General features: G+C 46.4%; 1 protein-coding gene across 10 annotated transcripts in view; it reads left to right on the top strand.

Moving 5' to 3' along the window:
- Nucleotides 1-26,282, top strand: part of AKAP13 (A-kinase anchoring protein 13) — a 334,433-nt gene that overhangs the window by 275,382 nt on the left and 32,769 nt on the right. For 8 of the 10 annotated variants that reach the window (XM_042941070.1, XM_042941069.1, XM_042941068.1 and 5 more), the window contains 5 exons: nt 178-220; nt 1,978-2,110; nt 8,815-8,989; nt 23,617-23,684; nt 25,812-25,878. In XM_042941070.1, coding sequence (XP_042797004.1) covers nt 178-220; nt 1,978-2,110; nt 8,815-8,989; nt 23,617-23,684; nt 25,812-25,878 — 486 coding nt within the window. The remainder of the gene's footprint in view (nt 1-177; nt 221-1,977; nt 2,111-8,814; nt 8,990-23,616; nt 23,685-25,811; nt 25,879-26,282) is intronic. The other 2 variants (XM_042941066.1, XM_042941074.1) reach the window with 1 other exon arrangement.

The raw sequence follows: 26,282 nt of genomic DNA, 5'->3' as shown, positions 1-26,282 counted from the left end.
CTGAGTTTCGAGGTGAATTTTTCCTTCTTCCAAACCCTTAGGAGAAGGCACTGTACACTGGCTTTCGGATGCTCTCTCTGCTCTGCGTGTGTCGTTGTAAATATTTTAAGCCTCTTATCTGTCACCCAGGCACCGTCCTTTGGTTCCAACTTTTCCTCTGCCATTTTTGTTTTCCAGATTCACGGCCTTTCCACAGCACCAGTGCTAACCTGACCGAGAGGTACTGCACGTTTATTTTGTTACTCCTTTCCCTGAGATGAAGGAAACCCAAGATGTCTTACGACATTTCACTAAGTAAACTGAGAAGTTAATTCAGCTCATTGGATTCTTACTTCCTTAAGTGATAAATTTGGAATAATGGCTACAAGTGGTTTGTAGTGAAGACTCTCTATCGTTTTTAAATAATGTCTTCAGTAGTTTTTTCCTTTTGCTCTCTACACTGCCCTGACGATAAAGGTTTGCATTTATTCAGGAGAGGAAACACTTGTATTCGACTTTATGAACTTCTGTACTCTGCTTCTAAGAATTAAGCCCTAAGCCTGACAACATTTTGTTTCACTGTTTGCACGCGTGTGTATTCGTATGCACACGTGTCTGCGTGTGCACGCGTGCGGGGAACTGTACCTTAGCCATTTTAAGTTTTAAAGCCATTTTCTTCTGCCTACACGGATATGGCTCATAGCTTTGTCCGAGTAAGTGAATTGGTTCTTTACTTGACAGCAGGCAGGTTTGTATTTTGACTCATTGTTTACTATTATATTCCTCTTGTCACGCTTATGGGGTTCTAAGATATTCTAATGTAAGCATCATGGGGGTTCTGATTACTGCCCTGCACTTGAACATGTGTCTTTTCGCAGAGGCATCGGTTGTGACTCAGTGATCCAGAACTCTCAGTATGAATGCTTCTCTTTGTATTTCTGTCGTACTTTATTTCTCCTTTGTCTTCTCTGGAACAGTGCTCTCACACCATTTCCCCCTTATCATAATAACAGACTGCTTTATTTTGTAAACAGTACTTCATGTATAAACAGACCTTAGCTCCTGAAGAGGATTGTTCCCCCTCTTGAGGGGTGCCTCTGTCCTCTCACAGAGGCCCTTGAGGTAAACACGGCTTTTCTGTGGAAAAGTTCTTAAAATAACGATTGTAGAACACCTGGGAAACGTAGTGTAAGTAGATTCCTTTTCTGTGGAATGGCTTGTGTCCACAAGTGCCCCGCATTCTCTGAGGAAGTCTACCGTTGTGAACTTCCTGAAGTCCAACCATGTCCATCTGTGGTGGACCCTCTGTGATGGACCCGTGTAGCCTTCCTGAACGAGTAGATCAGTACCCCTGGCTCTGTGTGAAACTCCCACAGCGGAGCTTTCTATACTCTCCTCCCTCCTAAAATCGTGCAAAGCTGTATGCACCAGTATTGATTGTCCGGTGTGCCAGAAGACTAAAAAAATGGTGTGTGATTTCTGCTTTCGGGGAATTTGGATGTGCATTCAGTCATAAAAATTCCTTTACAGCCTTTGTTAACACGTCCATCTTTCTGTTGTCTTTATGAGTTTCTTCTTTAGCACCTATTTGATGCAAAGGTGTGTATAAATTGAGTGCTATTTTAGATTAAGAAGTTTCAGATAAAATAATAAGTGAATAATTGACAGGCTCTTTCACACCAGGCCACTAAAAATCTCTTACTAAAACACTGATGGCCGACACAAGAAAACTTAGCCAGGTTTTGGGACCAGAACGGTTTTGGTTTTGGGACCAGCGTGGTGGTGTCCTCTGTTCTCAGGTCTTACTCTGTGGAACCGCTCAGCAGCCTCTGTCCATCTGTTACTCTGCTGTCCGTTGTCATGTGTGTGCATAAGTTGACTCTGACTTGTAGCTAAAATGATACGTGGTTATGAAGAATTGTATTTTTTGGCTCTGTGTTTACTTTTTAAAAATTTCTGTAGTCTTTTTTAAAAATCACTCTTCTTGTTTTTATTTAGTATAACAGAAGAGACCTATAGTTTCCTGCCTCAAAGCCCCTCCAAGAAAGATTTTGAAGGCAAGAGTGGAACAAAAGTCAGCCGCACATTCAGCTACATCAAGAATAAAATGTCCAGCAGTAAGAAGAGCAGAGTAAGTACCGTTGAGGGCATTCCTTGCGTGATGGCCTTCGTTGGTCATCTGTAGGCTCCTGTCACAGCCTGCATGCACCCAATACCTAATTAAATAATGAGGACGTAAGGAAATAAGCACAGAGATAATCCTTGAAATGGCCTAATACTTGAAGAAAAATAGCAACAAAAGGTGATACCACTAATTGGGTTTTTACTATATGCTAAGAGCTTTCCATGTATTATTTTATGTAATCGTTTCCATAGCCGTATAAGGAGAGCCTGTTCTCCCCTTCCTGGGAGTAAGCTACCCTGTGAGTGTGTGCTGCTCACAGCAGTGGAACCAAGATTCAGATCCCATACTCGACCACGTGCCTTCGTCAGTAAACTGGGTTTAAAATGCACTTGAGGATTTTATGCCAAGATCAGGAGATTGAAAATATTTGCATTTGGGTTTAGAAGTTAGAAGGATTGGGGCGCCTAGGTGGCTCAGTTGGTTAAGCGTCTGGCTTCGGCTCAGGTCATGATCTCGCGGTTCGTGAGTTTGAGCTGCACATCGGGCTCTGTGCTGACAGCTCAGAGCCTGGAGCCTGCTTCGGATTCTGTGTCTCCCTCTCTCTCTCTGCCCGTCCCCCACTCACACTCTGTCTCTCTCTCCTTCAAAAATAAATAAACATAAAAAAAAAAGAAGGATTTCCCCACAGAAAATTATAAGAGACTTTAAGACAAAAGTGGATTCTTCGATCTAGTCCTGACTACGAGGCTGTTGCAGGGTATTGTCTTTCATGCGTTAAAATATTTAAACATTTTTTGTCTGTTTATTTTTTTCATACTCCTGGGAATACTCGAAATACAAAAATAGATAAAAACCACCTGTAACAACCCCACATAGAGACAGGTACTCTTCTCATTTTTTTTTCAATGTACTTTCAAAAGAAAGGAAGACAAGGGTTTCCTTTTCTTATACTGATTCCCAGTGCTAAACCAAAATCAGTTCAGTGTCACCTCAGTGGGAGAGGACATTCTACCTTCCATTCACCCACCCAGCCAGCCAGCCAGCCAGCCTCCAATAAAATAAAGGAATATCTTAAAAAAAAAAAAAAAAATTTTTTTCTAAATGGAAATCAGTGACGAGCTCTTGCTAAGGAATCACTATATATACATGTGTGTATACATGTGTTTGTGGCATGTCCACACACACACACACCCACACACACACACACACACACACACACACACACACACACACATCCGTACCTACTTAGAAGTAAGGGAATACAAACGCTGAACTCAAGAATATTGTTGTAAAAGTATACCCCTCACACTCTCCCCAAGCCGCCTGCCACCAAATGTAACAAGCCTCTTAGGCCCTCAGTTAAGTGGGCTGCTGGAAGTAGAGCCCATGTATTTTACCGGGTTTTGTAAATAAGCTCTCTCTCCTTTAGCCAATACTAGGTTCAGTGATGACTCAGAGGAGTTTTTCCACAAAACCTGCCACCGAAATTGTTTTCATTTTTCTTGCCTGGATGCAGAAGGGGAGAAAGTGGGGCAGTCAGGAAAGCGCAGGAAAAGATGCAAGGATGTTTCCAGAATAATCCTATATATAAGTATTAACTTCATAATTAAAAAAAATAGGGTTAAAGGTTAAATTCAGGGCAGAATGCTTAGCAGTGTTCTGCATACTGGCAACAAGGCTTAAACAGAGTCTTACCTGTTGTACCTATCACTGCTGGCTGGGACCCTGGCTGGCATCAACAAAAGAAAATCTTGGCAAAGATCAGTGTAGATTAGCTAGGTATTATCATCAAATGACTTCTGTAGCCTCAGCATTCTGCTAGGTGCTAATAATGCTCCTAAAGAACTAAAGATCATTGTCTTTGAGAAATTTTATGATCTATTTGGATGCTTTCAAGTGTGTTTTGTTGTCGTTCTGTTTTTAGACTGTGAGGTCTTCATTTGGAAGACCAGTAAATGAGTGAAGAGCCCCCTTCCCATCCATCTCCCCAGGGATGTTGACTTTCAGGGCAGAGCAGTGAATACGCCACTGATTGCATTAGTGAGAAGACACAAACACACATAAACAATGTAAGACTAAATTTAGAAACTGGAACCTGACCTTTATAAAAGTCTCATCCCAGGGGCGCCTGGGTGGATCCGTCAGTCAAGCATCCGACTTCGGCTCAGGTCATGATCTCATGGTTCATGGGTTCAGGCCCCCTCGTCAGGCTGTGTGCTGACAGCTCAGAGCCTGGATGGAGCCTGCTTCAGATTCTGTGTCTCCCTCTCTCTGCCCCTCCCCTGCTCATATTCGTTCATTCATATTGTCTGTCTGTCTCTCTCTCTCTCTGTATCTCTCTCTTTCTCAAAAATGGATAGATAAACTTAAAAAAAAGTCTTATCCCATCCTCCATACTTTACAAACTGAAGTACAGAGAGCTATGCTTCAGGTCACAGAACTAGATGATATTAGGGCAGAACCTCTTTGACTTCCAGCAATTAGTACACTTCATTTCCTGCTCACTCATAAATAACTTCAAACAACTGGCATTTGCTAGTAGAATGAAGAGAAAGGCAGGACAAAAGAAGGAAATTGTTAGAGCAGAGTCTGGCAGAGACCATTATCAGTTGACCCTTGGTGTCTGAGCATCTCCTTTGCCAGAATGACAACACTGTTTTGCAAAATGAGCCTGGTTCCTCTTTTCACGCTTGGCTTCAAGACCTTTGGGGGCTCGTGCTGCCTCTAGCAGTGGAAACCCTCAGAAAATTACAAATCTGAAACATGGACTCGCAGTCCATTTCCCATTATCAGGTGTTTAGAAAAGGGCCCACTGGCCACATCCATCAAGAAGGTTAAGAGTGAGCCGTCTTTCATATGGAAGAGCTCACTTCTGTCAGTGCACCAAAAGATAGTAAGAAGTAGGGGAAGTAGTGAAATGATACATTTTATGTCCAGTTACAATAAATGCCCTGACTTAATATGCCATTGCACTGATAAGCTAGAGCTTTCCCCTACAGAAGCATTTCCTTCTCTAAACGATGACAAAAATAAGTATTTTCTTAGTGTGATGATGCACACTCTACTGTTTCTCATAACTACTGGCTAATGTCATTTCTCCCTAATGTTAAAACAATTGAAAGTGTGACTGTGGATATTAATACTAGTTTTTCTTTTGAAAATAATGGTTTTACTGCTTTTAAATTATTTTTAAAAGAGCTACTATTAGAGATCAAACCTATTTTTATTAACCTAGTGTACAGTATAATCAGTCCTACTTCTTTTAAAGGAAAAATTAAAGCATTTAGTGAAGATATATTAAATTGCTACCTGTAAATTCTTAGCAGAGTCTCTAGGAATGGTTTGGAAATTTTTACTTTTCTTACAATTAGGTATGATAGATACACTTATGAAAATAGTTTGTGTTATTAACTTAGATATAGCCCACTGTTCATTGTTATGTTATTATATGTGCTTAAGGGTTGATTTATATGTTGGCAACTCTTAAGTAATATTCTAAGGAGCCAAAAGTCAGCCACTGTGTAACAGATTATTCACATTTTGTTTTTTTGTTTTTTTGTTTTTTTAATTTTTTTTTTTTTTTTTAACGTTTATTTTTGAGACAGAGAGACACAGAGCATGAACGGGGGAGGGTCAGAGAGAGGGAGACACTGAATCTGAAACAGGCTCCAGGCTCTGAGCTGTCAGCACAGAGCCCGACGCGGGGCTCGAACTCACGGACCGCGAGATCATGACCTCAGCCGAAGTCGGACGCTTAACCGACTGAGCCACCCAGGCGCCCCCAGATTATTCACATTTTGCCTGTAGCATGGAGTTCTCTAGATAGGTGTATAGATATTATCTAGGCAGATAGATCTAGGATTTGAGAAATTGAGTTCTGGTCCTTCATATGTCCTTTTAAAACATCAGCAGTATCCGACATGTAATTAGATAAGCGTATTGGATGTTTTTTAGGACGGGGGCAAGCCTAAACAGGAAGTGTAACAGGAAGACTGGTGGGTTCTGCTTTTGTCCTTAGCATCTTCTCATAGTACCACTTCCTGCCAGTAAGTAAGTTCGCTGGCTTACAGACTGTTTAAACACTAATGTGCACCGTGATCCTGTTCACGCAGAGGGAGTGAAGTGACCCCCTTTAAACCAGCCTGTCCCAGTGATTTTCTTCTCTAAGCTTTCCTCCTTGCAGATTAGCCGGGAGATACGTGGGCAGACACGTTAACACGAATTCTTAATCTGACTTGAAGTAGGCATTTTGGGGCAAGGGCTGTGCTCCTGCAGACCTGCCCCTATCCAGCCCCACCTCGGCGTGCCCGTGCTCGGCGTAAAAGAGCCGACCCCGTCAGCCGTGCAGAGGAGCCGTGTGCCAAGGCTGGAGTCAGTGTGAAATCCAGTTCCCTCTCTGTTCCCTTCTCTGATTAAACATGGGCAGCGTGTCCATGGCTTCATCCCAGCATGTTTCGCAGTCATCCGGAGTGCTCTCTGGTCTTGTCTTTGTAATGGCTTGTCTAAAGCAGTAGGTTTTGAAAGGGAGAACTCGTTTTCCGAGTCCCCTAGTGTAGTTATTTCCTGCCTCCTTCCCTGAAATACCGTGGGCGCCGACTTCCCCAGCCATTGTTGAACACGCAGAAGTCACACTGCAGAAAACAATGGGTCACCACTCGACCACAGGCAGAGCAGACCTCACCGAGAAGTGTTCTTAGGAAGCATCCCGATTTCAACACCATGAGGAGTCTTTCTAAACAGATAGAAGATGTGTTCCTTAACTTCTAAGTGTTAATTGGCCTCAGTCCTTCCAGACACTCTGTCGTGTGGCCGAAGCACTGTCCACACACACTGCATTCTGGGGACTTCGTTCTGTTTCATTTCCAGGGTACTTGGCCTTCCTGGCAGCATGCAAACGGTTAAGCTTGTCTTAAGGAAACCAGCAACTTCAGCCCTCCCTCCTTCCCTTTCTCAACCAGTCCCTGGCTTCCTCTTACGGTTTCTCTCATGGCAGCTCGAAGCTGCTACGCTCTGCCCTGCCGGCATGCGCCCCTCCTTCTGTGACAGCACGCTTCCTGGCATGGGGGTCGAATCATGTCGGTAAAATGGGGTCGGTTTCACGAAGTACCCCTCATAACAGTGAGACTCACAGGACCAAAACATGGGGAGGTAAGAGCCTGACTTCTTTAAGGCACTAAATCCTAACATAGAAAGAGACCGGGAGGCGGGGGGGGGGGGGGGGGGGGGGGGGGGGGGGGTGGGGGGGGACGATTGTGGAGGACAAGGATATTATTTATTACTTATTCAGATTTGATGAGCTTTGTGAGGTTGGAGAGCATGTTAGTTGCCGTAGATGAGTTTCTCAGCTCTTGGAGCACGCTTTCTTGAGCAAGGAGGCAGATGCTTTTCAGTTTAACATTTACGCATGGAGAAGCCTGTGGCCAAATGTGGTTAAGAGCGAGAAACACTTGGAAAAAACTGCATTTGCTATTGCTTGTTATTAGAATGTTACGTATGTACTTCAGCCATTACTAATTTTCACTTAGAACAGTTTCCTGTTTTGTAAAGTGAAGTAGTTTGTTTTTCTCCCTTTCTTGTCCTCCTTTTTGTGGTTCTAAAGTGTAGCAATTTGGCTCTTAGATTTTTGATACGTGTTTCATTCGTTAACCAAGGGCCGTACACGAATCAGACCTGGCCAGCACTCACCAGGTCAGTATGGTGGACAGGTTCTGAATTAGGAAGTCAGAAGGCCCGGGTTGTGATTTGGGCTGCCGATCATTTGCCGTGTGACCTTCTGTGAGTCAACATACCTCTCCAGCCCTTGGCAGTGGAGAGTAGTGAAGAGAGCAGAGCTGAGGAGTCGGCCAGATCTGGGTCTGCATTCCAGTGGGGCCGTGGTTGGCATGTGGGCTCAACTGTAGTATTAAACACCCTGTGCCTTGGTGTCCTTAAACGTGCAGTGGGGATGATGGCTTCTTCACTGGGTGTATGTTCCCATCTGTGGTGCTTGGCACATAGTAGCTGCTCAGAGCTGGTGTCTGTGATCCTGATCTGCTCGGGTATACGATGGGCAGCGCGATGCCCTCCCTTCACCTCACAGGTATGGGATCAGGTGTGGTAACGCACGCAGAGGCCTTGATTCAGAGTATGAGGTGTTTGGTAGTTTGTCACGATGGCTCGCTTCGGGGTACCTGTCCTGCAGGGATTATTTTAGATTGCAACAGCGGTGTGTGTCTATGTGGGGGACGGTAATACTTGTGGCTGGAAGCAGTTGGAGGAGAGCCCCCGAGGAAAGCTTCCTGCTGCCCCAGGCTGACGCGAGAAGGGCTGCTGTCCTTCCTGCTCCCTGCCTGCAGCCGGCCCTCAGCTCGTGGCCTGCGTCCTCCATGGGCCGCGCTTGGGGGGAGGAGCAGCGTTCTTGGCTGCCCCACGTTCCCCTCCTGCAGCTCCAGAAGCCTCTTCCAGGTGTTGGTCCTGGGATGTTGTGTCCATCGGTCTGAACAGCCGCTGAGCAAGCCGCTGACAGAACTGCTTGGCCTGTCCGGTCTTCCCGGAGGGTGTCTCATGAAGCCCGAACGGTCACAACTTTCAAAGACCATCGTCCAGGACCGCACTCCTGACTTGCATCCCAAACACTCGCCACCACCCACCGTTGACCACATGCCGTCCGGGTGCCCGGGTGAAGGGAAGGCTCTGGCGTCCAACTAACTCTAAACTCTTTTCTTTGGCAGGAAAAGGAAAAAGAGAAAGAGAAAATCAAGGAGAAGGAGAAAGATTTGAAGGAGAAGGACAAGGACAAGAAGACTGTCAACGGACACGCTTTCAGTTCCATCCCTGTTGTGGGTCCCGTCAGCTGTAGCCAGTGCGTGAAGCCTTTCACCAGCAAGGACGCCTACACTTGTGCAAGTAAGTGACACGCCCCTTCCTTTGAGGCACGGCTCTGGGCTTGTCCCAGGCTTCCCGCCCATCCACCCCGTATCCCTTCCTGGTGTGTGTGGACAAGTCAGCCTGTTGTGTCTTCCTTTAAACATCAGGAGGGTCATCAGTTCTCGATGTAGAGCATACAGCCTGTGTGTTTTTGCAGAGAGCCCCAATCTCTTATACGCCGTTCTGTTGTCCTGGAAGTCTGTGTCATCATCGAAACAGCCTCGTGGCCTCCAACTCAAAAGCCACACAGCAGTCCTTTGTCAGGCCGTATGCACTCATTTTTTGGCATGTGTGTCGACCATTTGCCAACATCAAGTCGTGGTGACTCCCAAGGGAAGGTACTTTCGTGGGCAGAGATGTCCCGTATTGACCTGTCGCTGACCTGATCAGAAGCACCTTAAAGCCCCGTCTGTTAACCGAGTGTGGTTCCTGGTTTTGGCAAGATACTGTAAGGCAGAGGGTGGCTAACTTTTTTTTGTCAAGGCCCACCAGCAAGTGTCTTAGGCTCCATGGGCTGCACGGTCCCCACACAACTACTGAACTCTGCTATTGTGCAAAAGCAGCCACGGACAATACATAAACCAGTGAGCATGGCTGTGTTCCGATAAAACTCCATTTATAGACAGGGAAACTTGAATTTCATGTCATTTTTATATATTATAAAATATTGGTCTGTAAATGTCAACCATTTAAAAATGTAAAAACCGTTTGTAGTTTATGGGCCGTACAAAAGCAGGCTACCAGCTGTATCTAGCAGAGACCCGGCTTTAAGGCACCGTATCTCAAAACCGTTGTCGTTAGATGGATAGAAAGTAATCATTGCAGCGCACACACCAAAGAAAATTTGTGAGGCCGCTTGTGGCCGGAACTGACCATTCTAGAGATCCAGCCACCCCCAGGCCCAGCCCAGTCACCCCGAAGGCAGAGATGATTAGCACCGTGTGGCACCTATAACGGGTTCAGACAAGATAGTGACTAATTTAGACACCAAGAAACGCTTCTCAGACCATGGTATTTATGACGTTTCTTGTTCTCAGTCATTTCTGTGGAATACCCCAAGGGATTTGTTACCAAAAATAATTAACTTACTGAAATTTGCAACGTTTAAAAGCTCACTTGAGCAGATTCGGAACTACTGCAGAATTGACTTCCGCTCACTTGCTTTCTTGAAGAGACAGAGTGGAGTTAAGCCAGCACACAGCCCACAGCCCGGCTTGTCTGCACCACAGCTGTCGTGGCTTTCTGAATGACTAGCTTTACCATCACGTCCTTAGAAGAGGACTTTTGTCGATATATCCCAGATGTTGTCTGCAGCCCTATTGGTTCTACCGCCCTACTTTAAAAACAACACCACCTCCTGGGAGGAGCTCTTCTCGAAATCTTTATGCATCCTGTGGGCGGATCCCACACACGCTTAGGTCCTCCCCGACATGCGACTCACCAGGAAGTTGAGAGTTCCAGCGTTAGTGGTAAGCTTTATGTGAGCTCTGGGAAACGAGGGGCCACCACTGTCCACTCCCCCCTGCATGTTACTGTGGGGCCCAGGTTCTGTTAGGGCACTTCCCTAGGCCGTCAGCCGAACGTGTTCGGTTTTCTTGACACAGTCAGCTCCTTGGTACTGGGATATCTTGGTTACCTAGGGCAGCAGTCACCAAGCACTTTTTAGTATGTTCGTGCATCATTAAAACGTCTTTAGCCTAATCGCACAGGGTGTATATACGTGTGTGTGTGTGTGTGTGTGTGTGTGTGTGTGTGTGTGTGTGTGTGTATACACACACTAGTTTGTTTATTTTGAGAGAGAGAAAGTCCCAAGCAGGCCCCATGCTGTGAGCACAGAGCTTGACACAGGGCTCAGTCTCATGAACTATGAGATCATGACCTGAGCCGAAATCAGGAGTCAGATTCTTGACCAGCTGTGCCACCCAGGCACCCCCATGGTGTATATATTTAATGCAGGAATTACACACTTGTCCTATACCTTACTTCTAAAGGGCCCGTTCTAGGAATAAGAGAAGTCAGATTTGCCATTGTCTTGTGTGCTGTTTAGGTATTCATCTTCTTAATAATACTCTTAGGTCAGTGAGTTCTTTGCAGGAATCTGTGTAAGTCCCTTTTTCATTTTATTTTAGTTGGAACCAAATATACTCTCTAAGCCCACTGCATCGAGCACCTGTGAATTTCCATTCACCACAGCGTGCTGAAAGTGAGCAGATGAGGACAGGAGCCTCTGTTACATCCCCAGCTTCTTTCAAGTGCTCTTAACCTCCAGGGCCCTCTCGGACATCTAAGCGCAACACAAAGGGCTGAGTGAGGCACCAGTACATCATCTGTTTATTAATTCTGTTTCTCTTTTAAGTCCATATAAATGAGAGCTGTAAAATCTCCCCTCCCCGTGCCCCAAAGAATCATTTTGTGTATCCCTCCTGCAAAGTGCCTTTTCTCCATTTGAGGGGCACTGGTCTCAGAGAAAAACAGAAAGACCTTGTATTTCTTGATTGACAGTATGAACTTCATATTCGAAGAACTTCATCAATGGAGGAGACTGAACACCTGCTTTCTGCTATAAAACAAAAATGTTCAATGCAATGTATTAATAAATAATAAATAAGTGAAAACACTAAACTAATATATAACCGAGCCTGCAGAAAGGAAAATCCCTGAAGAAACTCCTAATCAGAGCAATGAAGAGCCTCCCTGTCAACCGAGGACAGGATGTGTGGTCCGAGGGCACAAGGTGGGAGCTGGAACTAAGACCCCCGAATGAAACCAGGAGCTTTAAAGGCTGCAACGTCCATACTGAAGGACCTAGAAAAACTCCACCCACTGGCCCTTCAGAAGCAGCAAGGAAACTTGCCTTCGCCCAGGGCTCTGGGTGAGAATTCTGCATTATATATGAATCTGGGGTCCAAATGCACACCATTCATACCTCAAACTAAGAAATTTTTCACAAGGTTTAATGAAATCCCAATCTGAGAATGATAAAAACACTAAGGAAGCTCAGCAGAAACAAATACAGAACTGAACCATAGGGTCACCAGTAAAACAGGCTTCCCACGGGAAGGAAAAAAGTCCTATAAAGCCGAAGCTGAGTTTAAGATTAAAAAATACACGGATAACACATGAGGAAGTGAACCACCATGAGGAAGTTAGCAAGTGCGTAGACAGGGGAAGATGTTGAGAATTATTAAAAAGTTAAAATGAATACAATTTCTAATGTAGGAACAGAACAGCGCAGCTAAGGCGTAGATGTGAAAAATAACAATAAAATTTCAGGAGTAGAAATAGCCTTGGAAGGATCTTTGTGGAGATTTTTCAGCTATTTCAGTGTCCCACATCATCAGTGGATTGTTCTGAATTCTGTTTGTTTATAAAGGAGGAAAATGACTTCCACTCTGTAACCTGTTGCAGTGAAAGGAGAGCTGGGTGAATATCCTAGAAACTTTTATGACTTCAGACTGAGTTTATTCTTTACATTTAACTGTCAGTAATTATGCATGTGAGTTCCTTATCTTAAGTGAAGTTCTTCAACAAAGACTGGTCACCTGAACTCTGCAAAACACGGCATTTGGTTTTGTGATTCATTCAGAAGCCTCCTGTCAACAAATATTTATTGAGCAGCAGTGTGTGTCGGGCACCTTTTGTCTTTTCGATTTGAGTATACTTGAGGTATAACACTGGAAATTGAAGGTGTGCAAACACGTGAATTTGATACATTTATATGTTGTAATGTGATTGCCACTGTTGCGATATTTAGCACCTCTGTCACATTACGTAATGTGCCTCCTTTCTAACGGTTGGCTAGGGCTTGTGAGAAGAGTTCTCAAAGCGTCATAACCCTTGGTACCTACTCACTGAAACATGATTCGTAATGGGGGAAAAGGTAAAGACACTCGATATCCATCTGTAAAATGTCGTAGATTCATCAGATGGAATTTGGAGCTGGTACTAAAAAGGGTCAGCCAGCTCTTTCTGTAAGGGAACTGGCGGGAAGTGTGTGAGGCTTCGCAGGTCGGTCTTGTGGCCGCTCGGCTCTGGCCATGGTCAAGCCCTAAGTAGTGAACGTGGCCGTATTCCCGTGAGACTCTGCCCGCCAAGTGGATAGTTTGCCAGCCACTGGGGTAGCTCTGCAGACACAAACAGGCCTCCAAGACGCTTTGGTAAGTTGAAAAGGCGAGTAGAACTAGATGTATGATCTGAACTTACGGAAGACCAGTGAAACAACTAATGTTGATGTAAATACACAAGAATATTTAACAGGATATACCCCAAGCTGTTGACAGTTTAAAGGAAGAGACTAGGAGAGGAGAGATTAAGGGAGGCTTCAGGTTTTATTTTATACTCTTATTTAACTTTTTTTAATGACTGTACTTCTGTTATTTGTATGAGCAGAACCAGAATGCAGACCTTGGATCACTGATAATTTTAAAGGTTTTTCTGGTTGTCAGCTGGTCTCTGATGAAGGAGCAAAATATGTTGGTAGTGGATTCCAGAGCTCAACAGACAAAGAGCAGAATGGTCACCAGAGAGCAGTCGCTTAACAGAAGACTGGAGAGGTGCCCTGTCACCACGATACTGACAGCAGCAGCTTGAATAAGAACAACGTAGTTGGTTCTGCAGACTCTCAGTGCTGAGGTGGGAGGTGAAATATCATCAGAAGGTTTAGGGACAGAACCTGTGTGGAAAGGAAAACCTTTGTTGAAGACCCAGAGAACTTTTTGCCTTGTGCTCTAGGGAACGGTAAGGACCATTGGTTTATGGCTGCAGTAGCGGGATGGCTCCGGCCGTGACTGGCTGCAGACACCTTTGTTCAGTGTAAATTTGGAACGGAAAGGTTGCCTGATTTATGTCCAGGACGTGTTTTGTCTTCTACTGTCCTTGGCTTTTGTGTCTGTGTTCTTTCTAGGTTACAGCAGTTGACTTTTATCCTCCTCGGCTACATTAATTCTTAGCCTCCGTGAGACTGTGATGACTCAGCTTAAACGTGCGGCTGGCGTAGGATCGATTTGTCAGATAGAAACATCTGCTGTAACGTAGGAGGGTGCACCTCTTTCGACCGCAGGCGCCCTAGACCCGTTTTTGGTTTCTTGATGCCTCTTCCTGTTAGACACGAATAGAACTTCTCTTTGCTGGGCTCCGTCCGTGAGGAAGCAGAGCTAGGGTTTCCTGGACTGTTGAGCTGCTCACACTGTCGGGAGAGCGTGTGCTACAATTTCTCCCGGAGAGGGGGACCTGGGACACGTCTTAGAAACGTCTGGGGCCCGAGGACCCCAGAGCAACCCATGAGGAAGAACTAAATGTAGGAGGAGACTCGTGGACTTAACTTATCAGCCACAAGTCCGTGTAGTAATTAGTTGAATAGACAGGGCAGTGGTTTTCAGGATGTTTTTTGTGGAACTGTTTTGGAAATTCTGCCACTTTTTGAATATATACATGCATATATACCTCTTAGACTAATTTTAAACCTGCATTAAAAATCCACATGCTAGGGACGCCTGGGTGGCTCAGGCAGTTAAGCTTCAGACTTCGGCTCAGGTCACGATCTCACGGTTTGTGAGTTTGAGCCCCGCGTCGGGCTCTGCAGTAACAGTACAGAGCCTGCTTGGGATTTCTCCCTCCCTCCCTTCCTCCCTCCTCCCTCCTCCCTCCTCCCTCCCTCCCTCCTCCCTCCCTCCCTCCCTCCCTCCTCCCTCCCTCCCTCCCTCCCTCCCTCCTCCCTCCTCCCTCCCTCTCTCCTCCCTCTCTCCTCCCTCTCTCCTCCCTCTCTCCTCCCTCTCTCCTCCCTCTCTCCTCCCTCTCTCCTCCCTCTCTCCTCCCTCTCTCTCTGTCTCTCTCTCCCCCCCCACCTTCTCCCCCCCTCTCAAAATAAATCAACTTAAAAAAAAAAAACCACATGCTCAAAAGTATAACCAGATTTTAACATCAACATACTAACTTTAGCTATCAGCGTATCTGTTTACGTTTTTCTTTCTGTCTTTAACTGAAGAAGGTAACGTGATTGTGAAGGAAGCCATTTTTAAACTGCTAATATTTGAACCTGCTTACGTATATGAATGAAGATATCCTCTATATTATGTACACAAAACTAAATACAGGAATAAACTAGATGCCCAAGTAGTCATGTGAGTTTTACATATCCTAGGCACCTCTGATTTCTGACTTGGGGACCCATTAAAGCAGCTTCATTGTTCTCATTTATTGACTTCAGCGAGAGTGTTAAGATCGTAACTCAGTCTATCCTAAATATTTTACATTTTTGATGGCACATAATATGACAGTATTTCACTTAAGGCTTTTTAAAGTAGAAAACCAGTAAAACACCAGATTGGCTACTAGTTTTATGCTAACAGTGTTTATAATGGGATGGGACTTTCCTGGATTGAACCTCTTTGGTTTAACTTGTAAACTTTAGCATTAAGTCACCCGAGGAGTCTGTTTCTTCTGGAAACAAATTATTTCGTGGAGCCCAGTGTGTCATCGCTAGAATCTTCTCTGTTTGGAGGGAGAAGGAGCATCAGAATGTCCTCAGCCAGTGGCTCTTTGATTTCTGGCAGTTGCTTGATCTAACTGAAATGTCGTAAGTCATCTAGGCTCCACCTGCTCTGCAAAGACAAGGGGAAAGAATGATGTTTTTGAAGTTTAAATGGGAAGAATCAGACAGCAGAAAGGAGCAGTTTGATAGTTTCCCTCATGTGCACCTAAGCTCCAAAAATACATGTTTAACTTGCATACCGGCCCTCCTCAGAAACTTCGGAGCTCTGCACTCGGCTCCGGGAGAGTGTGGAAGTGGGCTCAGCGTTTGGCGGTGGCATTAAGATTTGTGTATGACAGTGTGCAGCCTGCCACTTAATTAAAAAGGGGGGGTGCGGATCAAGGCTTGAAAGTGGAGGAGCGATATGTGGTCATTTTCCCAAGGGAGCAGAAGTAATCTGCTGATTCTCTCCAGCTTCCTGAGAACAGAGCCTGCAGTGAACGTTCATGTGTGTGAAGCACCATCTGTTATCTTAGCAGGAAGTGGAAAAGATGAGTAACTTGGGGACTCGGAATCCTCTCTCCCTTTTCTCCATCCCCTCCCGTGCTCAGGATCTTCCCAAGAACCTCAGGAAACGTAGCGTCGCTCCAGTCCGTCACTTCCCTCCCTGTCAGTAGCTTTCCTTTTTGGTCTAATATAACCCTCCTTGCTGACCCCTGCAGCCTCACCCCTGGGCACCTGCTTTGTCAGTTTTGAGTCGTGGTTCAGAAAGATCAGCCATGTCACCCATCGTAATGAAGGAGGATGGTGGCCGATACTGATGGGCTCCAGTGTTCCAGATGTCATCGGTCCCTTTAACATATCCCTCTGCATGCGTATACTAAGCGATTCAACAGGACAGCACGTTTTCAACATTATCACCTGCTTTTGACTCTGCTGAAATAAACCCGGACCAGTCTGTAGTACATCCTAATTCTGGGTGAAAGCTTGAGTCCCTTTCCGTGGACTTGCATGGAAGTGGTCCTCGTCATAGACACCAGAAACAGCAAGGAGCAAAGGCTCCATAATAGTTCTTTGCAACCTGCTTGTGGCGGGAAAAGAAGCAAGGACTAAAGCCTCCTGCCAGGACTGCTTCCAAGTAATTCCGTCCAGCAGAAACCTAGCAGGTCTTTTTTTCTCAGCCAAAATTCACCTCTCACTTTAACTTTAACAGGGAAAGGAAAGAGTGTGTTTCCAATTCTTACTTCTTCCACTCCATAAAGCTTCCCTTGAATCATCAGCTGTTCTTTCCAGCTGCCACAAATACTTTGGTCTTTGGAATGTGTGGTGGAATCCTTCGGAGTAAGGAATTCATTATGTTTGGGTTTCGGATCGTGTTAGTGGTTCTGTTTTATTTGCTTTAAACAGACGTAAGATGATCTTGAGATGATTGTTGATTTATTTTCTGTTGTGTTAGCAGCTTCTGAGTACTTTTGTGGTAGGTTGTTTCTCTTGATTAAAACAATAAACAAGTAGAGCAGCTGGAATCAGAGTAGGAGACATGAGGGTTCAGAATGCATGTGATGGTCAGATTTTTGCTTTGGATTTTATCCAGGAAGGCAGCTCTCTAGATACTGTTTTCTGGCATGGAGAGTTCATTGCTTGTGTGATATAGTAAAGGAAATTTATTGTTTAGGGAAAAAGAAGGTAAAAAGAAGAGCCTAAATCACAAAGTCAGTTCTTATTCAAGCAGAGCCCCGCATTCTGTTCCATTTTTGTTTACCAGTGTTCTTCTGAAAACTGCTGTTATGTGAGCCTCTCACCTGACATGATTTGGCTCTTTGTTGTGGCTTTCCTCTTGTTCTGTGCATCAGCTCTGTGGTTATTACACCGGCAAGGAAGAACGTTTTACATGCGTTGTAGCTAATAAGCTGCCATCAGTCCAGACCACGGTGTTTCACACTCCCCAAAGATTTGAAACAAACAAGTTGCAGAAAGCACTTTGGAGCATATATTTCTACATTGGTTCATACCTAAATAGTTTTGTTGTTGTTGCTGCTGTTGTTTTCATTGTTGCTTGTTTTGTTTTAGTTTTCTTGGTTAAAGTTGAGATGATAGGAGGAAGTTGCACATTTCTGTCCTTAAAAGTGACCCTTCAGCCTGCTCCTTGAGAAGGATCCAAGAATTTTCCCCCAGATCTGTGTCTGTAAGGCAGGACTCTAGCTTGTTCCCTGAGGATGATCAGTGGACTCAGGGTGGGAAGGTCCCTCACCTCAGAGCTCAGTTTAAGAAGGCCAATCCTTTAGGGGTGCCTGGGTGGCTCAGTCGCCTAAGCGTCGAACTTCAACTCGGGTTTCAGGCCCCGCATGGGGCTCTGTGCTGACAGCTCAGAGACTGGAGCCTGTTTCAGATTCTGTGTCTCCCTCCCTCTCTCTCTCTCTCTCCCCCTCCCCCACTCGTGTTCTGTCTGCCTCTGTCTCGAAAATAAAGAAACATTAAAAAAAAATTACAAAAAAAAAAGGTGAATCCTTCCTGCCATAGCATTCCTGTGCCCAGGCCGTTCTGTGATTTCTGTTCCATTTGGCATGGCCATTGCTCTTACCCTTCTTTAAAGATGATTTTCTCAAGCTGGTCTCTCTGACAGATAGTTTTTGGTTTTTCTGCTGAAAGAAAAGCAACGTGTAGTATATAACAGTTCACCACAGACCTGTGGCGGTTGGTGACAGAGGTTAAAAAAAAAAAAAAAGTATCAACAGAGGATATTTCCCAGTTCTGTGGGTTTTCCTTCATATTCTTTTGTTTGATGCCTCTTGGTAGTGAAAAAAAAATTTTGTTCTGGTTGAAGGCTGGGCTGTTTGCATTTAAGTTCAGAGGAATCTAATTAGGAGTCAGCACTGTTCTCGTAAACCACCGTGCTGAGACCTTTTTTTTTTAATAACTTTGAAAAATGAAAGCATATTGCTTACTGCTCTTAGGAAGTCTTTTTTTTTTTTTTAATAAATAAATAAAAGGCCAAATAATTCTTTGATCTCCCTAACAACATGGTATGGTTTGTGGCAAAGAGCTTGACTCTATGAGATTTATCTTCGGCTCTTATGTTCTTGGTAATTGTCTGTTTTCCGAAACAGAGAGTAAGGTTTTAACCTCATGACTCTGGCTGATGTCAGTGGGCCAGAGTTTCTAAATCACCCCCACACACCACTAAAATGGGCTGTGAACTGAATCCAGAACAACTTGGTAACAAGCTGAGTATTTTCCAAGTGGGAGCTTGAGTATGTTAGGCAGACGGCCCTGCATGAATTACTGATCGCTGAGCCTCGCCACCCTGTTACAGGGCACAGTAAAATATCAGCCAGGGTATGGGTTGGGGGGCCTGTCTCAACTAAGAAAGTGGGGGAAAGTCGTCTTCTAGATGTACATTCTATTACGGCTGCTCTTAGTTTCATCGGTTGGAATTGTCTTTTAAATCTCAAACACCGGCCTGAGAAGTTGAATATTGCTGAAGTCTGTTGAAAAGTGATGGCACCACCCCCCAAACCTCCCCCAAAATCGTCTTTGTTTCGTTCTTTCGGGAGATGGACCTGATCAGGGAGAGAGGAACAGGCAGGGTGCAATTTGGAAACCAGGATGCTGATGGGTCACTTGTGGATCGGAATTAGTGGCCAGTCCTCAGGCACATCCCATCCTGTCTGTTGCCCAGAGATGCCAGAAACCTTACGGATTTTCATTAAACCAAAGAAGAAAATGTACTTTTGTAACTGGAATGGAAGGTAGTGAAAGCTGATTGAAAATTGTTTTTACTTTTAGCACAACTATGATTGACTTTTTTTAAAGAATAAGGGAGTGTTTTCAAGGAAACTCCAGGAACTTTGAAGGATATTAAAATGTGTTAACACTAGGTTTGGGGGGCTTTGGCTTTTTAGATACTAGTACAAAATAGAACATCAACGATATAACAACACCTGTGGACTCACTGCTCAGATGAAAAATTAGTAACATTTTGTTATATTGCTTCAGATTCTCTCCCAGTTGTAAAGAAATAAACCAAGAAAGTTGAAAACTACCCCCTCCCCCCCCCGCGTTTTTCCCTGCCTCATCTGGTGCCTCTTCCTCCCTCCCCAAGGATGGGCACTATCATGAATTCAGTGTGTATATAGTCTGTATTTCATCATTTTATCTTCTACGTCAACAACACTTAAGTCTTTGTAGTTTGCATACATGGTCCCACACACTATTCCTCATTCTGCAATTTGCTTTATTCTCCTCAACATTAGATCTGGGGGAGCCAGAACACTGAAGCAGCTTGAATCCAGATCGCTGACTTAGAGCTCTTGTATGGTGTTCCGTTTTATGAATCTCTCAAATCTGTCCCACTACTAAGTCACTTGGGTCATTTCTGATTTCTGTTATAAGCAGGAGTACACGGGACATCATCACCAGGCTGTCCACCAGGAAGGGAATTGCTAACTCATAAAGCGGGCACATTGTCAACTAGCTGCCAAATGACTCTTCCAAAGTGGAGATGCCAGTTTCCAGATACCAGGGCAGATGCTGAGCATTCCCACATCACTGTTTCCCACCTAGAATTGGCAGGCTTTTATTTTATCCATCCTGGTTGGATACGAAATGGTGTTTCTCTGTTGGCTTAGTTTGCGTTTCTCTGATTTCTGGAGAGGTCAGGCACCGTTTTGTGTGGTTAAGTTGCCTGTTCAGTCTGTACAGCTTTTCTTTCTGTGTCTTACTGTTTTGCTATGAGTCTTTTAATACTTTTAAGCTACTGTTATTGTGTGTGGCGGTACATTTAATCGTATTTCAAAATGCGTGGTTTTCCTCGTCTATAACATGGGCTTGTTAGTTTTCTTCGTCTGCGAACCCTTGCATGTTTTCTTTTGTCTGAGTGGAATGGAGTGAAGGAGAGGCTCTCTCTCCTACACAGGGCAGGGCCGGACTCATGGGATTAAAGAAGAGGTGTGCGAAACACTCAAGCTGAGCCAGGGATTTGTGAAAGACAGAGGAAAGATGGCCAGGGGAGCTCTGAAGCCTTTGTGTGAAGAGCCGGCGGCTCATCTAGGCCCTGGAGCTGGGTGGCCGCGTGCTCCCCGGCCTCTGCATGGCAGGCATCCCGAGTGAGGCTGGGGTGCGGGTGGGCGAATACATCTGTCTTGCTGGGAAAGGGCTGTGGGGCTTGGCCTCCACTGCCGTGTACGCTTCTTGCTGTGGGGCCGGCAGCGTGGAGCCCACCTGCCACCCTCTTGAGACACCTGGTGCTCCTGTGGGCCAGCAGCTGGGAACAGGGGTGTAAAAATTGTAAAACACAAAGCGAGACTCCCCCAGGGAGCTTTCTGTCCAGTGGACAAGTGTCTGGGACAGCACTGTGACAGAGGCAAGCACAGAGTGCCCCCAGTGCAGACGTGGGGACTCTCTCCTTCCCTGGGGGAGTCGGAGAGGACGTCGTAGAGCTGAGTCCTTCCAGCCCAGTAGGGGAAGGGACACAAGTACAAAACACCGTTTTCTATTCAGGGCCCACAGGCATGGCTGAACCTGGTTGAGGGGCTGGACATTCAAGCAATGCGTGGCGGGTCCCATCAAGTCAAGCAAGAAATACGATCCTAAAGGTGACAGGGAGCCATTGAAGAGTTTTCGGGAGGTGAGAGGCAAAAAATTTAAATACAAATCAATAAAGACGTATCGTCCAGCCTACCTGTTGCCTCTTTGGCCCTTCCTGGAAGACCGTTGGCTGGAGAGGCGTAAAGTCTTGAGCCAAGCTTCCCTGGGGTCTAGATCCTAGGAATTGCATTGCATGATGGGAAGAAGGGCATAGCCACGTTGGCATCTCGGAAGTTAGGTGGATTTCTCTTCGTGATTCTGCTTTTTCTCTCAGTAGTAAAACAGCAACTTCTTTATCAAAATTGGTTATTTTCAAGTCTCAGAGAACTGGACAAATTAACAAGGGCCAGTGGTTTCCGGTTCTTTAGTGAAACATCCTCAGAGTGTTTTCTTTTACTGATTAGAATGAGTCATTCCCCAAGGGTCTTTCCGCAGTGACCTCTTTATGCCCAGAACGGGACATTGCTGAGAAATCCCGGCATTCCCGTTCAGGGGTCCGTAACCTCTCTTCCACTGCTGACTGGGGCAGCTTCCCCTGCTTACATGGAGATGCTCGCAGACCGTAGAAATGACAAGGAGCATGGCATCGAGGTCACTCCCTCGCAGTCTGCTCCCGGAGAAGGAACACAGCAGAGGCAAGAATACAGTTTTGACGGAGTTGAAACCTTCCAGGTTGTTCCTCTTGTTGATGCCTGTGTGAGCCTTCCCCAGGGGAGCCTCCCTTCCTGCTGCCATCGTCTCTTCTGGTCTGGTAACATCAGAAAGGTGGCCAGAGAATGTCCCATGGGGTAGAGTCGTAGAAGTTAGCTAGATGGGGGCCAGAGGCAGGCCTAGGAGTGAAAGGCCTAGAATACAGCCTCCTCCCCACTCCCCGACCATGACTGCAGACCGGTTCTAACTCTGACCCATCCACCTCTGGACTTGCCCCCAGTAGCCTCTTGTGTGGTGGTCGCCTCTGTCCAGACTCCTCCAGTCAGGGCCCCTCCCTGACCGTGCTCTGAGGGGTGGTAATTAGTGGTAATTCAGGTAACGTAGAAGTTGAAATGTCACACTGAATGAACCTCGTGGGACAATTCAGTGGGATTTACTTTGGAAAATTATTCCCTTCTTTAGGAGATGTAACATGAAGAATCTTGTGGAATAACAGACTGAAGGAACTTAGGAAATGTGGACCCTCCTTTCATTTGATAGATGGGGAAACTGAGGCCCTGAGAACAGACTAATTAACTAATTAGCAGAGCCACGGCCTGAATCAAATGTGGTTTCATAGCTGTTTTCCCTGTGCCCCTTTTAGTGTTAGTAAGTTGCTATTTCACATTCTGTAAAATGTATCAGGGCACTTGGTGTTTGGATAAAAGAGGCCTAGTAGGGTCTAAAGTACACGGGTGCCGTGAGCCAGGCACTGTGGTAGAGAGACTTACAGGTTCCACAGCACACAAGGGTCCCTGTCCCAGAGGAGCCCCTGGGGAGGAGAAAACCACAGGCGCCTCACCGTGCGGCGTGGCTGCTGGTACCGTGGGAGAGACCCCTGAACCAAGTAGGCGGTGCGGGCGCGACCGTCGAGGAAGGGCCTGTGGGAAGAGGCCGCTGGGGCCCGGGGTTCTGGCATCTGCGTCCCTGGGTCTTGTCCTCCCCGGCGCCTCTCCACTCTGCCCAGATCCACACGTCTGCGCTGCGAAAGCGTCTTGGCCCCCGGTGAGCGAGTTGACATGGGCAGGACCTGTGCTTCCTGCGTCAGCGTGTGAAGCGTTGCCTGCTGAATGGTGTCTGGTTGCTCTTGTCAAGGGAGATGCTCTTGTCACCGGGTGTCCCCGCAGACAGGTCTCTGGCCCTCCTGGCACAGTTCTGTTCTGTGACTTCATAGCAGCAGTAAGAGCTGACAGTGACCCTGCTGAGGCACAGAGGACTGGGTTTTTACATCAGTGGCTTTGGAGCTAAGGGAATAAGAAAGAAGGGCTGAGGTTCCCGTCCTTGGCAGATGTGGACTCTGCCCGTCTTTCTGGAAGTCATCTCCCGCTTGCTCCTGGGTCGGGCAGGGCTCCCCACATGTGCCTGGGGGGTTCTGATGACCTTTCTTCTGCGTCGCCTGACTCGGGCTGGGTTGTGCAAAGCTCAGGGTGGTTAAGATCCCAAGTGGAAGCGTGTAAACAGGTGAACTCTCGGATCCACACTCTGCCTTTGACACAGCTGTACAGATTCCCCAGCTCCCGGCGAGGGGCTCTGCTGGTGGGTTTCTTTGTGCCTTAGACTTTCCGTGTCGACGGCAGATGCTTCTGCTTTTTGTTTCGGTAGCCTCTCCGCTTCCTGCCTGAGCGGCTCCACGCTTCTAGTTTCCACTAATCAGAAGTCTCATCTGCTGTCATTTCTCTTCCTCCAAATGACATCACACGCCTGCTTTCTGGAAGGGAACCACAGACTGTAGTTGCAGTCAGAGCCGGATTCTGACATGTGAGTGACTTCGCTTGGGAGTCCACAGGCTGCCGCGGCAGCGTGAAGTCAGACCCTGGGATATGTTTGCCCGAAGTCACCTTGAGCTTTGCTTGTTTTTCAGGTTGCGGTGCTTTCGTCCACAAAGGCTGCAGAGAGAGTCTGGCCTCCTGTGCAAAGGTCAAGATGAAGGTAAGGCATTTCTGAGCGGACCAGTCCTCGGGGTTGGGAGAGGCCAGGTTGTGGTTTTTGTGTATTGTGATCGTTTGATACCAAGACTTGAGACCAAAATAACCGAACTGTAGTTTGTCTTTAAAGCGATGGAGTCTCTTAGTTAACGCACTCGGGAGCCTGTGGGTTTCAGAACTCCCACGTTAACTACACATTTCTCCATGATGCGAACGTGTCTGGTGTTGTTACAGTGGTTTTCTTCTTAACCGTGTGTGCAGGCCTGCCTGGACGGTCACACACCTGGCTTCCTCCTGGTGCCATTCAGGGGCCTTGACCTCCCGAGGAGCCAAGGCGGGAGGGGAGGGGGTTAGGGTTTGGCACAGCCTGCCTGGCAGCACTTGAGTCCGCAGGGCCACAAAGGGGTTGGCTCTGGGCACATGACCCAAGAACAGGAAGTGCCAGGCATGCGGTAGCACCTGCTCTGGGAACGCGCACTGCACAATAATGGGTGCTGCCTGTCAGATGGCCCTTCAGGAGAGTGGGTGTGGGGCATACCCCTAGGTACCCTCTGTGGCTTCCGGTGTTCCGGCCACCCATAAATCAATGTCCTTTTGTTCCTTGTCCGAAGAGTGCCCTCCAGCTGCCGTCTACACAGACGCTCAGGATGCTGCCTCGGTCACCAGACATTTATCTAAGCGCAGTGGCCTCACGCTTGAGTGTGTGTTAGAGCCTGCTCAGGGACTTGTTAAAAGACCGCTCACTGTGGCCAGCTCCCAGAGCTGCCTGTTCTGGGGCAGGGCCCGGGAATTCGCATTTCCCGCAAGTTCCCAGATGATGCGGCTACCGCTAGTCTGAACTAGTGTAAAAATGATAGGCTTCTGAACCCCAGATCTTATCAGGCCATGGACATAAATTTGTTTGGCTCTTAAAGTAATGTTTTGTTTTTGTTTTTTGGTTAATGCAGTTATTAAAAAAATCGCATTTCATATCAATTTGGATTTCTGATTTCTCCTTAAAGAACTGGAAGATCTCACAACCCTGGTTATTTCCTCTTACCCAGAATTACCGATTTTCACGTTGCTTGTTTTCCTTTTCTCCGTAGTATTTACCACCTTCTCAGGGTCTGTGCTTAACAGCTTGTATTATTTATTACATTGATTTTACATGGTCTGCACTCCCCAGCCCCCCACTAGAACGTAAGCCCCAGACTTGCCGAGCAGTCTGAAGTCAGGAATGTTTGATCTGTTGATTGATCCTAAGCATCCAGAATGGTATCTGTCTTCTGGGTTTCCTAAATGCTGGGAAGATGGACGGGAAGTGGTAACGCACTGGGGCCCCAGTGGCTGCCATGCCCTCCACAGGATGTGTAGATTCCCTCTCCTCCCACTTGTCTCTGTCGTTCGCTGCCTGCCCGGCCCCACAGGCATGGAGTTTGTGATCTCTGACAAGACAGCGCTGCTGGGAATGTACTAGGTTCTCATGATGGAAATGTAGCATCTCCCCTAGAAGAGAACACAGCCTAAAAGTGGGGGGGAGGGGGCCTTTTTAAATTTGGAAACCACCTGCTTCCACTAATGATTTCTGTCAGGGTAATTGGTGTAGTCTGTAATTTCTCACTTAAAGTGTTTCTGTCAGATGCTACAACAAAAATTAGTGCTTCACCTGAGAACTATTCGGTACCTTGTTAATGCTGGCCACTGGAGAAAGAGAAAAAGGCACAGAAGCTGGCTTAGGGAACCCGCATTCTAGTGGGGAAGATGGTGAGTGGGCTGTGGCCGTAAATGGGGGAGAATCTCCATGGAGGCCTGTGCAGGATTCTCAGGGGCTTCCAGCCACCGCCTTGGGAGAGGAGGAGAAAGAAGGTGATGCTGGCTTCACTGAGGAGGTAGTTCTCGCCTGGTCTTGAATAGAAGACTGTCCCGTGGCGAAGGCACAAGGGCGTTCCGGGCAGGAGAGGCAGCCTTTGTGGGGCCATGGCACTTGGTGGGTTCAGAAGAGAGCCAGTGGGGTGATGGGCGGGATGCTGTGGCCCGTTGGCCAGGAGCCAGGCTGGCTCTCTCTCTGCCCTAGGCTTCTTGAAGTCTACAGAAAAGAAGTTGTGGACACAGCCTTCATCTACTTATTTATTTCCTTTTCCTCTTCGTCCAGCAGCCCAAGGGGACCCTGCAGGCACATGACACGTCTTCGCTGCCCACGGTCATCATGAGAAGCAAGCGTAAGTAACTCCGCCCTCCTCTCTTCCAGCTTTTTGACTCTCTGGTTCAGGACTTAAACATACTTTTGTAGTAATTCATTTGTTACTCTTAATCAAGATTTGAGTATTTATTTCATGTTAAGTTAGAGAAGGCTCCAGGTTCATTGACCACAAGCTTAATGTTCTGCCATCTGGCTGTCTTAGAAGGCTCTAGAAGGGTGTGTGTACTTGCTTAAAAGGCAGCCCTGTGTCCGTGTGTTTAAGCAGGTGACCCCGTGCCTCTCGAAATTCCTCTTCCGAGGGTCGACGCTTGTTTTTAGGGCCTCACAGTTGCACAAAGAAAATGAGATCTTGCTGATTGAACTTCTTAGTTCATACACTGTGAAGTTAAGTAAATCATTCTCTTTTTTCCCCAATGACTTCAG

This window comes from Panthera leo, chromosome B3 (assembly GCF_018350215.1).
Source record: "Panthera leo isolate Ple1 chromosome B3, P.leo_Ple1_pat1.1, whole genome shotgun sequence".
Taxonomy (NCBI): domain Eukaryota; kingdom Metazoa; phylum Chordata; class Mammalia; order Carnivora; family Felidae; genus Panthera; species Panthera leo.
This window is presented reverse-complemented; position numbering and strand designations above follow the sequence as displayed.